This window comes from Odontesthes bonariensis, chromosome 8, assembly GCF_027942865.1.
Source record: "Odontesthes bonariensis isolate fOdoBon6 chromosome 8, fOdoBon6.hap1, whole genome shotgun sequence".
NCBI lineage: Eukaryota > Metazoa > Chordata > Actinopteri > Atheriniformes > Atherinopsidae > Odontesthes > Odontesthes bonariensis.
Window position 1 is genome coordinate 2,215,579 of NC_134513.1, and position 13,360 is coordinate 2,228,938.

At 40.7% G+C, this 13,360-nt stretch overlaps 1 protein-coding gene across 1 annotated transcript in view; it reads left to right on the plus strand.

The window, feature by feature from the left end:
- slc2a13a (solute carrier family 2 member 13a) overlaps window positions 1–12,561 on the plus strand; it is a 108,557-nt gene extending 95,996 nt beyond the window's left edge. The window contains exons 7-10 of the mRNA XM_075471297.1: window positions 3,682–3,807; window positions 3,906–4,024; window positions 9,759–9,911; window positions 11,723–12,561. Coding sequence (XP_075327412.1) covers window positions 3,682–3,807; window positions 3,906–4,024; window positions 9,759–9,911; window positions 11,723–11,949 — 625 coding nt within the window. The 3' untranslated portion in view covers window positions 11,950–12,561. The remainder of the gene's footprint in view (window positions 1–3,681; window positions 3,808–3,905; window positions 4,025–9,758; window positions 9,912–11,722) is intronic.
- The last annotated feature ends 799 nt before the right edge of the window (window positions 12,562–13,360 follow it).

A 13,360-nucleotide genomic window follows, 5' to 3' on the forward strand; every position in this document is an offset into this window, starting at 1 on the left:
CTACATACTACATACTGCATACTACATACTACATACTGCATACTACATACTACATATCACATACTGCATACTACATACTGCATACTACATACTACATACTGCATACTGCATACTACATACTACATACTGCATACTGCATACTACATACTACATACTGCATACTACATACTACATACTACATACTGCATACTGCATACTACATACTACATACTGCATACTACATACTGCATACTACATACTACATATCACATACTGCATACTACATACTACATACTACATACTGCATACTACATACTGCATACTGCATACTACATACTGCATACTACATATCACATACTGCATACTACATACTGCATACTACATATCACATACTGCATACTACATACTGCATACTACATACTACATACTGCATACTACATACTGCATACTGCATACTACATACTGCATACTACATACTGCATACTACATACTACATACTGCATACTACATACTGCATACTGCATACTACATACTACATACTGCATACTATATACTGCATACTGCATACTACATACTGCATACTACATACTGCATACTACATACTGCATACTACACACTATATACTGCATACTGCATACTACATACTGCATACTGCATACTACACACTATATACTGCATACTGCATACTACATACTGCATACTGCATACTACATAATGCATACTGCATACTACATACTGCATACTCCATACTATATACTGCATACTACATACTGCATACTACATAATGCATACTGCATACTACATAGTTTATACTGCATACTACATACTGCATACTGCATACTGTATACTGTATACTACATACTACATACTGCATACTACATAGTGTATACTGCATACTACATACTGCATACTACATACTGCATACTGCATACTACATACTGCATACTGCATACTACATACTACATACTGCATACTGCATACTACATAGTGTATACTGCATACTGCATACTACATACTGCATACTGCATACTGCATACTGCATACTACATACTACATACTACATACTGCATACTACATAGTGTATACTGCATACTACATACTGCATACTACATACTGCATACTGCATACTACATACTGCATACTACATACTGCTTACTGCATATTCATCGATCAGACAGTATGCAGAGCGTTTACCCACAATGCATTTCGCTCCTGCCTGAGCAGAAATCAGCCGGCCTGAAGCTGATTTCTCTTAAGCTCTAAACTCTGTAAACTTTAGCAACATTTGAAACATTTTCAGGAGAGAAAGTAGTCGTTTAGATCCCCAACGTGTTGAAAACCTGACAAAATACCGGCTGTTTACAATTTTGTTCCCACGAATTCGGCGCTACTAAAGCTAGCCGCAGTGAGCTAACGCACTTCCGGTTATTTTCACAAAATAAAATACCTGTTGCCTTTTATCATAGGGAAAGCCATTACCATACAATTGGTGCTTTTGTTTTGAAAACAGGAAGTGAACCTACCCTCGTTGTAGCTAGCTTGAAACTGCCGTTTTGACAGGAAATGACGATCGGCGACGTCACGTTACGTTGCATCTTGGGTAGTTTGAGTACGAGTAGTAACCTCATGATGCATACCCAACATTTCAGAGAATCTAGTATGCATCCGGGAACTTCTCGCTTACTCAAACTCGCATACTAACTCAGAAAGTTAGTAGGAGAAGTATGCGGTTTCGAACACAGCCCAGGTCTTAGTTTAAGCCAGTTTTGAACCTCCAAAGATACAGCTTCAGTGTTTAGATGGAGAGGTTCAATATCCAGGTGCTTCTGGGGGATATAAAAGTGTCCTTATTGGATTTTTCTCAGTTAATAGTTTGACATTTATCAAAAACCCAAAAGTAAACAGCAATAGTTGTTGATTAAAGGGAAGTATCGATGTAACATGAGCAGATCCCTGATGAGAAAGCATTGTTTGCATCTGCGGCTAACGCACAGCTACATGCTGACCAAACAGGGCAAAGATCAGAACCAACAGGTATTTAGACCAAAGCCTGTCTCATATGTCTCAATAAGACAGAATATGTCACCTTTAATGTCCTCCTTCATATCAGAACCAGTCCGATTCAACACATTCTCGCGTTACCTTCGGCCAGAGACTGATTTATTCATAACTCCTTCATAGATCTCCATCATGCCACGTTTTAAAACAGCAATATATCACCTCGTCGTCTCCATTAGTGAAAAAGGACACTCAGAGAAGTCGAGTTTGGTTTCATTTTAAGGCAGAAATCAGACGTCTTTATGTCCTAATTTACTCTCACTGACTCGGACTCGAGGTAAAATCCTGCATATAGATGTTCTTTCATCATAACAAGGAACAATCACAGCCTGTAACACACACGTAAACACGGGTAATTTGAAGGGATGAGGGCTTTTATCACTCCGTTGTGCTGCCACCGCCGCAGTATCAGAGCCACCGCTGGCCCTGTGTGCTCGTTATGGACGGGATGTCCGTTATCCAGCCGTATGATAAACATACAAACGTCCCATCTTCACCATGACGATGATTGCATGTGGATGAAATGAACTGATGAGGGAGCAGTGCTCATGTATTGTAATAAAATAACTTGTTCCTTAGTTTTGGAGGTAAAACAGCTGGAGTTTATGGCAGATAAACAGTTAATCTGTGCAATTTTCCTCTTGTTTGAATGAGTTTAGGGCAGGAAAGCTAACTTTTGACGGAGCTATGTCAACATTCAGGTGAAAACATGTCTAAATATTAGGGCTGGGCGAGTTAACTCGTAATTATCGCGTTAACGGATAAATTATTTAACGGCGATAAATATTTTATTGCGCATTAACGCAGGTTTTATTATTTATTTTATTATTGTAAAAGTCTGTTGCTCACAGGCTTTTATTTTGTAAAAGTCTGTTCCTGTCTGCTGTGGAACAGGAAAAGAAAGTAATCGGCGGATCCACCAAACATGGAGAAGGGTACGGAACTTTTACTCGGCCATTTTCATTTTAAAGTTCTTCCAGACGGCGGAGTCGACAGAACCAAAGTCATCTGTAAACACTGCCAAGTTGAATTGTCTTCTCAGTGTAGTAGTTCCAGTCTAAAATATCACTTAAAGGCAAAACACACAACTGATAGCAGCAAGTCATTCAAGGAAACAGACAGTGGAGCGAGGCTTCTACATAAAAACTACAGAAAGATGCTGATGTTAAAAGTGTGTTTGCACAACAAATGTTATGGCACTTTCATTCATATGGCAGCACATTTAAAATAAAGCTAAATGCTAAAAGCTATACGCTACTTTTGGATTCATTTTTGGATTCTGCGTACAAATGCGATTAATCGTGATTAATCAGGGAAATCATGTGATTAATTAGATTAAACATTTTAATCGTTGCCCCGCCCTATTCCTTAGTTTTTGAGGTAAAATAGCTGGAGTTTATAGCAGATAAAGAGTTAATCTGTGCAATTTTCCTCTTGTTTGTATGAGTTTAGGGCAGGAAAGCTAACTTTTGACGGAGCTACGTCAACATTCAGGTGTAAACATATAGCATTTTTAGCTAAAAGGTGTTGTACGGACGGTAGAAAACGATAAGAAGATTGGGCTGTGACCTCAGAGCTGACACGCAGTCGGATCGATGGTGCAGCTCTGGCTAACGTGGGCTGTTTCTGCTGTTTGGCGTGCAGGCTGTGCGAGCCGTGCATGCTGGACCCCGGCTGCGGTTTCTGTTACCGCGAGAACGTCTCGGCACTCCTCACCTCCTCCTGTGTGCCGGTCGATAAGGCCTCCACTGAGCACGCAGCGTGGGGCAGGTGAGTCACAGGATGCACAGTGAGTACCAGAACCGGGCGTGAGCGTGGGCTGCACTGCGGGCTGAAACTGTTTCATTTCACCTCAACTCCTCTTCCAGATGCTCCAACTCCAGCCTGATGAGAGACCAGACCTACTGGGCCTACAACTACTGCCCCACCTCCTACTCCTGGCTGGTCCTGCTGGGTCTGGTGCTCTATCTGGCTGCTTTCGCTCCAGGTGAGGGATTCAACGCCTAAATATATTTACATTTATACACTTCAGCTCAAAGTTATCTTCAATGGACCAAGAAGGGTTTTCCTGATTGGAGAGGCAGGCATCACCCAAAAGATAATAAGACGATGTACAAGGGAACAAAAAGGGAACAAAAAGGGAACAAAAAGGGAACAAAAAGGGAACAAAAAGAGAACAAAAAGAGAACAAAAAGGGAACAAAAAGGGAACAATAAGGGAACAATAAGGTTGACAAAAAGGGAACAAAAAGGGAACAAAAAGGGAACAAAAAGAGAACAAAAAGAGAACAAAAAGGGAACAATAAGGGAACAATAAGGTTGACAAAAAGGGAACAAAAAGGGAACAAAAAGGGAACAAAAAGAGAACAAAAAGAGAACAAAAAGGGAACAATAAGGGAACAATAAGGTTGACAAAAAGGGAACAAAAAGGGAACAAAAAGAGAACAAAAAGAAAAAAAAAGGGAACAAAAAGGGAACAAAAAGAGAACAAAACGGGAACAATAAGGGAACAATAAGGTTGACAAAAAGGGAACAAAAAGAGAACAAAAAGAGAACAAAAAGGGAACAAAAATGAACAAAAAGGGAACACAAGGAACAAAAAGGGAACAAAAAGAGAACAAAAAGAGAACAAAAAGGGAACACAAGGAACAAAAAGGGAACAATAAGGGAACAATAAGGGGACAAAAAGGGAACAAAAAGAGAACAACAAGGGAACAACAAGGGGACAAAAAGGGAACAAAAAGAGAATAAAAAGGGAACAGTAAGGTAACAAAAAGGGGACAAAAAGAGAACCAAAAAGGAACAATAAGGGGACAAAAAAGGGAAAAACAAGGGAACAAAAAGAGAACAAAAAGAGAACCAAAAAGGAACAAAAAGGAACAAAAAGGGGACAAAAAGGGGACAAAAAGAGAACAAAAAAGGGAACAGTAAGGTAACAAAAAGGGAACAAAAAGAGAACCAAAAAGGAACAATAAGGGGACAAAAAAGGGAAAAACAAGGGAACAAAAAGAGAACAAAAAGAGAACCAAAAAGGAACAATAAGGGGACAAAAAGGAACAAAAAGGGGACAAAAAGGGGACAAAAAGAGAACAAAAAAGGGAACAATAAGGGGACAAAAAAGGGAACAAAAAGGGGAAAAAAAGAGACAAAATGGGGAAAAAAGAGAACAAAAAGGGAAAAAAAAGGTGTTCCCTTTTTTGTTTCCTTGTTATTCCCTTGTCTCTTTGTTCCCTTCAAAAAGGGAACAAAGAGACAAAAAGGAATAAAAAGAGAACAAAAAGGAACACAAAAAGAACAAAAAGGGAATGAAAAGAGAACAAAAAGAGACAAAAAGGGAACAAAAAGAACAAAAAGGGAACAATAGAAAACAAAAAGGAACACAAAAGGGAACAAAAAGGAACACAAAAGGGAACAAAAAGGAACAAAAAGGAACAAAAAGAGAACAAAAAGAACAAAAAGGAACAAAAAGAACAAAAAGGAACAATAGAAAACAAAAAGGAACACAAAAGGGAACAAAAAGGAACAAAAAGAGAACAAAAAGAACAAAAGGGAACAAAAAGAACAAAAAGAGAACAAAAAGGAACAAAAAGAACAAAAGGGAACAAAAGGGAACAAAAAGAACAAAAAGGAACAAAAAGAACAAAAGAAACAAAAAGAGAAAAAAAGGGAACAAAAAGAACAAAAAGGGAACGAAAAGAGAACAAAAAGGGAACAACAAGGGAACAAAAAGAGACAAAATGGGGAAAAAAGAACAAAAAGAGACAAAAAGGAACAAAAAGGGAACAAAAAGGGAACAAAAAGAGAACAAAAAGGGAACAACAAGGGAACAATAAGGGGACAAAAAGGGAACAAAAAGAGAACAAAAAAGGGAACAACAAGGAAACAAAAAAGGGTGTTCCCTTTTTTGTTTCCTTGTTGATCTCCTTGTCTCTTTGTTCCCTTCAAAAAGGGAACAAAGAGACAAAAAGGAATAAAAAGAGAACAAAAGGAACACAAAAAGAACAAAAAGGGAACAAAAAGAGAACAAAAAGGGAACAATAAGGGAACAATAAGGTTGACAAAAAGGGAACAAAAAGGGAACAAAAAGAGAACAAAAAGAGAACAAAAAGGGAACAATAAGGTTGACAAAAAGGGAACAAAAAGAGAACAAAAAGAGAAAAAAAAGGGAACAAAAAGAGAACAAAACGGGAACAATAAGGGAACAATAAGGTTGACAAAAAGGGAACAAAAAGAGAACAAAAAGAGAACAAAAAGGGAACAAAAAGGGAACACAAGGAACAAAAAGGGAACAATAAGGGAACAATAAGGGGACAAAAAGGGAACAAAAAGAGAACAACAAGGGAACAACAAGGGAACAACAAGGGGACAAAAAGGGAACAAAAAGAGAATAAAAAGGGAACAGTAAGGTAACAAAAAGGGGACAAAAAGAGAACCAAAAAGGAACAATAAGGGGACAAAAAAGGGAAAAACAAGGGAACAAAAAGAGAACAAAAAGAGAACCAAAAAGGAACAAAAAGGAACAAAAAGGGGACAAAAAGGGGACAAAAAGAGAACAAAAAAGGGAACAGTAAGGTAACAAAAAGAGAACCAAAAAGGAACAATAAGGGGACAAAAAAGGGAAAAACAAGGGAACAAAAAGAGAACAAAAAGAGAACCAAAAAGGAACAATAATGGGACAAAAAGGAACAAAAAGGGGACAAAAAGGGGACAAAAAGAGAACAAAAAAGGGAACAATAAGGGGACAAAAAAGGGAACAAAAAGGGGAACAAAAGAGACAAAATGGGGAAAAAAGAGAACAAAAAGGGAAAAAAAAGGTGTTCCCTTTTTTGTTTCCTTGTTATTCCCTTGTCTCTTTGTTCCCTTCAAAAAGGGAACAAAGAGACAAAAAGGAATAAAAAGAGAACAAAAAGGAACACAAAAAGAACAAAAAGGGAATGAAAAGAGAACAAAAAGAGACAAAAAGGGAACAAAAAGAACAAAAAGGGAACAATAGAAAACAAAAAGGAACACAAAAGGGAACAAAAAGAACACAAAAGGGAACAAAAAGGAACAAAAAGGAACAAAAAGAGAACAAAAAGAACAAAAAGGAACAAATAGAACAAAAAGGAACAATAGAAAACAAAAAGGAACACAAAAGGGAACAAAAAGGAACAAAAAGAGAACAAAAAGAACAAAAGGGAACAAAAAGAACAAAAAGAGAACAAAAAGGAACAAAAAGAACAAAAGGGAACAAAAGGGAACAAAAAGAACAAAAAGGAACAAAAAGAACAAAAGAAACAAAAAGAGAAAAAAAGGGAACAAAAAGAACAAAAAGGGAACGAAAAGAGAACAAAAAGGGAACAACAAGGGAACAAAAAGAGACAAAATGGGGAAAAAAGAACAAAAAGAGACAAAAAGGAACAAAAAGGGAACAAAAAGAGAACAAAAAGGGAACAACAAGGGAACAATAAGGGGACAAAAAGGGAACAAAAAGAGAACAAAAAAGGGAACAACAAGGAAACAAAAAAGGGTGTTCCCTTTTTTGTTTCCTTGTTGTTCCCTTGTCTCTTTGTTCCCTTCAAAAAGGGAACAAAGAGACAAAAAGGAATAAAAAGAGAACAAAAGGAACACAAAAAGAACAAAAAGGGAACAAAAAGGAACAAAAAGGAACAAAAAGAGACAAAAAGGAACAAAAAGAGAACAAAAAGGGAACAAAAAGAGAACAAAAAGGAACACAAAAAGAACAAAAAGGAACAAAAAGGAACAAAAAGAGACAAAAAGGAACAAAAAGAGAACAAAAAGGGAACAAAAAGAGAAAAAAAAGGGAACAAAAAGAGAACAAAACGGGAACAATAAGGGAACAATAAGGTTGACAAAAAGGGAACAAAAAGAGAACAAAAAGAGAACAAAAAGGGAACAAAAAGGGAACACAAGGAACAAAAAGGGAACAATAAGGGAACAATAAGGGGACAAAAAGGGAACAAAAAGAGAACAACAAGGGAACAACAAGGGGACAAAAAGGGAACAAAAAGAGAATAAAAAGGGAACAGTAAGGTAACAAAAAGGGGACAAAAAGAGAACCAAAAAGGAACAATAAGGGGACAAAAAAAGGAAAAACAAGGGAACAAAAAGAGAACAAAAAGAGAACCAAAAAGGAACAAAAAGGAACAAAAAGGGGACAAAAAGGGGACAAAAAGAGAACAAAAAAGGGAACAGTAAGGTAACAAAAAGAGAACCAAAAAGGAACAATAAGGGGACAAAAAAGGGAAAAACAAGGGAACAAAAAGAGAACAAAAAGAGAACCAAAAAGGAACAATAAGGGGACAAAAAGGAACAAAAAGGGGACAAAAAGGGGACAAAAAGAGAACAAAAAAGGGAACAATAAGGGGACAAAAAAGGGAACAAAAAGGGGAAAAAAAGAGACAAAATGGGGAAAAAACAGAACAAAAAGGGAAAAAAAAGGTGTTCCCTTTTTTGTTTCCTTGTTATTCCCTTGTCTCTTTGTTCCCTTCAAAAAGGGAACAAAGAGACAAAAAGGAATAAAAAGAGAACAAAAAGGAACACAAAAAGAACAAAAAGGGAATGAAAAGAGAACAAAAAGAGACAAAAAGGGAACAAAAAGAACAAAAAGGGAACAATAGAAAACAAAAAGGAACACAAAAGGGAACAAAAAGGAACACAAAAGGGAACAAAAAGGAACAAAAAGGAACAAAAAGAGAACAAAAAGAACAAAAAGGAACAAATAGAACAAAAAGGAACAATAGAAAACAAAAAGGAACACAAAAGGGAACAAAAAGGAACAAAAAGAGAACAAAAAGAACAAAAGGGAACAAAAAGAACAAAAAGAGAACAAAAAGGAACAAAAAGAACAAAAGGGAACAAAAGGGAACAAAAAGAACAAAAAGGAACAAAAAGAACAAAAGAAACAAAAAGAGAAAAAAAGGGAACAAAAAGAACAAAAAGGGAACGAAAAGAGAACAAAAAGGGAACAACAAGGGAACAAAAAGAGACAAAATGGGGAAAAAAGAACAAAAAGAGACAAAAAGGGACAAAAAGGAACAAAAAGGGAACAAAAAGAGAACAAAAAGGGAACAACAAGGGAACAATAAGGGGACAAAAAGGGAACAAAAAGAGAACAAAAAAGGGAACAACAAGGAAACAAAAAAGGGTGTTCCCTTTTTTGTTTCCTTGTTGTTCCCTTGTCTCTTTGTTCCCTTCAAAAAGGGAACAAAGAGACAAAAAGGAATAAAAAGAGAACAAAAGGAACACAAAAAGAACAAAAAGGGAACAAAAAGGAACAAAAAGAGACAAAAAGGAACAAAAAGAGAACAAAAAGGGAACAAAAAGGAACACAAAAAGAACAAAAAGGAACAAAAAGGAACAAAAAGAGACAAAAAGGAACAAAAAGAGAACAAAAAGGGAACAAAAAGAGAACAAAAAGGAACAAAAAGAGAACAAAAAGGAACACAAAAAGAACAAAAAGGAACAAAAAGAGAACAAAAAGAACAAAAAGGGAACAAAAAGAGAACAAAAAGGAACAAAAAGAGAACAAAAAGAACAAAAAGGGAACAAAAAGAGAACAAAAAGGGAACAAAAAGAGAACAAAGTCTTGTGGAAACTAACTTGGTGACGAGTTTGTTGCTGGTGTCCTCGCTCTCTGCCTGTGGTCATGCAACAAATGCTATTTCAGAGCACAAAACACGTCCCCCATCTTTGTTTCTTCCTGTCCCCTCTCTCTCATAGGCATGGGTCCAATGCCGTGGACCATCAACTCTGAGATCTACCCTCTGTGGGCGAGGAGCACCGGGAACGCCTGCGCCGCCGGGGTCAACTGGACCTTCAACATCTTGGTGTCCCTCACCTTCCTCCACCTGGCTCAGTACCTCACCTACTACGGTCAGTGACCTAAAGGCGCTAACGGCGAGGCGCTAACAGCGAGGCGCTAACAGCTCAGCAGCAGGTTTCTCCTCAGACAGGCAGGAACTGACCTTTGGTGGAGCTGGAAATCAATCATGGCGGAAGCTTCCTGACATGCAGCAGGTTAATTATCGATCGGGGGGGCGCTAACCCGTTCGTCTGGATCCGAACAGTCATCCAGCGAGAACAAAGAAGAGAAGGAAAGAAAGGAAAATGATATTTAACGTCATGATGGGTCAATGAAGAATCTCTCTGTGGGAATTCTTCATCAGCAGGTGCATCGTGTCCTGCAGAACCCGCAGAGCCTCATTAATCATGTTCCAAACACCCAGAATGAGCCTCCAAACTGTAGGAAGTTGTGGCATTGTGTTTGTGGACGGCTGGTCCTTAAAGGGACAGTTCGCCTCTTTTGACATGAAGCTGTGTAACATCCCATATCAGCAGCATCATTTCTGAACATCTTCTTACCCCCTGAAGCGTTTTGCTTCTCAGTACAATATGCGTTCAACAGAGTAATACATTTGCATCACAAAATGGTTCTCCAGGAAAAATTCAGACCTCACAATCTCTTGGCCCTATTTTCTCTCCCTTCGTATCACTGCCTGCTGTGCAGACCGAGTAGTCCCTGCTCATACTAACTTTTTGAGTTAGTATGCGAGTTTTGAGTAAGCGATCAGACAGTATGCAGAGCGTTTACCCACAATGCATTTCGCTCCTGCCCGAGCCGAAATCAGCCGGCCTGAAGCTGATTTCTCTTAAGCTCTAAACTCTGTAAACTTTAGCAACATTTGAAACATTTTCAGGTGAGAAAGTAGTCGTTTAGATCCCCAACGTGTTGAAAACCTGACAAAATACCGGCTGTTTACAATTTTGTTCCTACGAATTCGGCGCTACTAAAACTAGCCGCAGTGAGCAACGCACTTCCTGTTATTTTCACAAAATAAAATACCCGTTGCCTTTTATCATAGGGAAAGCCATTACCATACAATCGGTGCTTTTGTTTTGAAAACAGGAAGTGAACCTACCCTCGTTGTAGCTAGCTTGAAACTGCCGTTTTGACAGGAAATGACGATCGGCGACGTCACGTTACGTTGCATCTTGGGTAGTTTGAGTATGAGTAGTAACCTCATGATGCATACCCAACATTTCAGAGAATCTAGTATGCATCCGGGAACTTAAAAAAAGTTAAAGTTAGTATGAGTAGTGGGAGAAGTATGCGGTTTCGAACACAGCCACTGTCAGAATAAAACATTAAAATGAGGCGTACGCGGGGGGATAAAAATAATGAGGCGTACAATACCAAAGAGGTAAGAAGAAAAGTAACCAGCTCATTGTAGCCTAATGTAGCGGAGTAAGAGGACAGCTTCTGCTGTACACATCTACTCAACTAAAAGTAAAAAGTATAGAGATTTAAAACTACTCCTAGAAGTATAATGTTTTCAAAAACTTACTCAAGTAAATGTAACTCTTTACTACCCACCTCCGGTTGTTACTCACAGTTTTCTTCACTCAATCTGGGTAAAAAACATGATTATATTTCACAAAATGTGCGACTTTTCCTTGAAGTGTAGCATGAAACGATGCGTCTGGCCTCCTTTAATCCTTTAAGTCCTTTATCTGGATGTCTTCTTACATCCGGCCGGCTCAGCCGAGCTAAACCTGCACAGCCTTCAGGCCGTGAGCGATATGTGAAACTCAACGGAAAGCATCTCAGCAGCAGAAAGTTGTGTCATGGTCTCTGTGGGCGGCTGTTCTGAATCACTGTGTGTTCTTTCGTTTCGTCCCCCCAGGAGCTTTCTTCCTCTACTCCAGCATGGCCTTGCTGGGCTTCGTCTTCATCTACGGCTGCCTCCCGGAAACCAAAGCGCGGCGCCTGGAGGAGATCGAGGCGCTGTTTGAGAACCAGCTCTGCTCCTGCGGCGCTTCGGACTCGGACGAGGGGCGGCAGGTCGAGTACATCCGCGTCAAAGGTTCAAATTACCACCTATCGGACAACGACGCGTCGGACGTGGAATGAGAGCGTGCATGTTGTGTCGTTAGCTGTCGAGCCGAGTCTGTAACATTCATCTCATTCTGTGATGTGTGGAGCCACCGGTGACCCCCACCCTGAGGTCTGTTCCCCTTCAGATCAGCCAGCGCAGGAAACTCGGGTCATTGCTTTGGCAGGAGCTTAAATGTTGTGTTTCCAGGGTCTTTCTCAGCCACAATAGACACATATTCGCAGCCCCCTCCATGACGTCCGGGTCCCATCTCTCTCTGAGCCCCCCCCCTCTTCTCCTCAGACTGATTAAAGTCACATTCCACTTTAATTTAAAGTCTTTTTCCCACATCTCAGCTCCATCATGTAGACATTACAACACTTCTTATTTCAGTATGTGTCCATCCTGTTTCTGTGGCTAACTAGCGGTTAGCATGTAGCAGCGTAGCCTCTGTGTTTCTGTGGCCAACTAGCGGTTAGCATGTAGCAGCGTAGCTACTGTGTTTGTGTTCATGAAGTCTTCTGTGGATTGTCGTCTCTGACAAAAGCCTCATCCCCACAGTAGGAACCTTCTGCAGTTCCTGTAACCTTTTCAGGAACGGGGGCCATTTTTTCCCACAATCGCACATACAGGAACTAGGGACCACGGCCCTCGGGAGTTAGAGAACGCGGCCCTCGGGAACCAGGGACCACAGCCCTCGGAAACTAGGGACCACGGCCCTCGGGAACTAGGGACCGCGGCCCTCGGGAACTAGGGACCACTGCCCTCGGGAACTAGGGACCACGGCCCTCGGGAACTAGGGACCAGGGCCCTCGGGAACTAGGGACCATGGCCCTCGGGAACTAGGGACCACGGCCCTCGGGAACTAGGGACCACGGCCCTCGGGAACTAGGGACCACGGCCCTCGGGAACTAGGGACCATGGCCCTCGGGAATTAGGGACCACGGCCCTCGGGAACTAGGGACCACGGTCCTCGGGAATTAGGGACCACGGCCCTCGGGAACTAGATAACGCGGCCCTCGGGAACTAGGGACCACGGTCCTCGGGAACTAGGGACCACTGCCCTCGGGAACTAGATAACGCGGCCCTCGGGAACTAGGGACCACGGCCCTCGGGAACTAGGGACCACTGCCCTCGGGAACTAGATAACGCGGCCCTCGGGAACTAGAGACCACGGCCCTCGGGAACTAGATAACGCGGCCCTCGGGAACTAGGGACCACGGCCCTCGGGAACTAGATAACGCGGCCCTCGGGAACTAGGGACCACTGCCCTCGGGAACTAGATAACGCGGCCCTCGGGAACTAGGGACCACGGCCTTCGGGAACTAGATAACGCGGCCCTCGGGAACTAGGAACCACGGCCCTCGGGAACTAGATAACGCGGCCCTCGGGAACTAGATAACGCGGCCCTCGGGAACTAGGGACCACGGCCCTCGGGAACTAGATAAC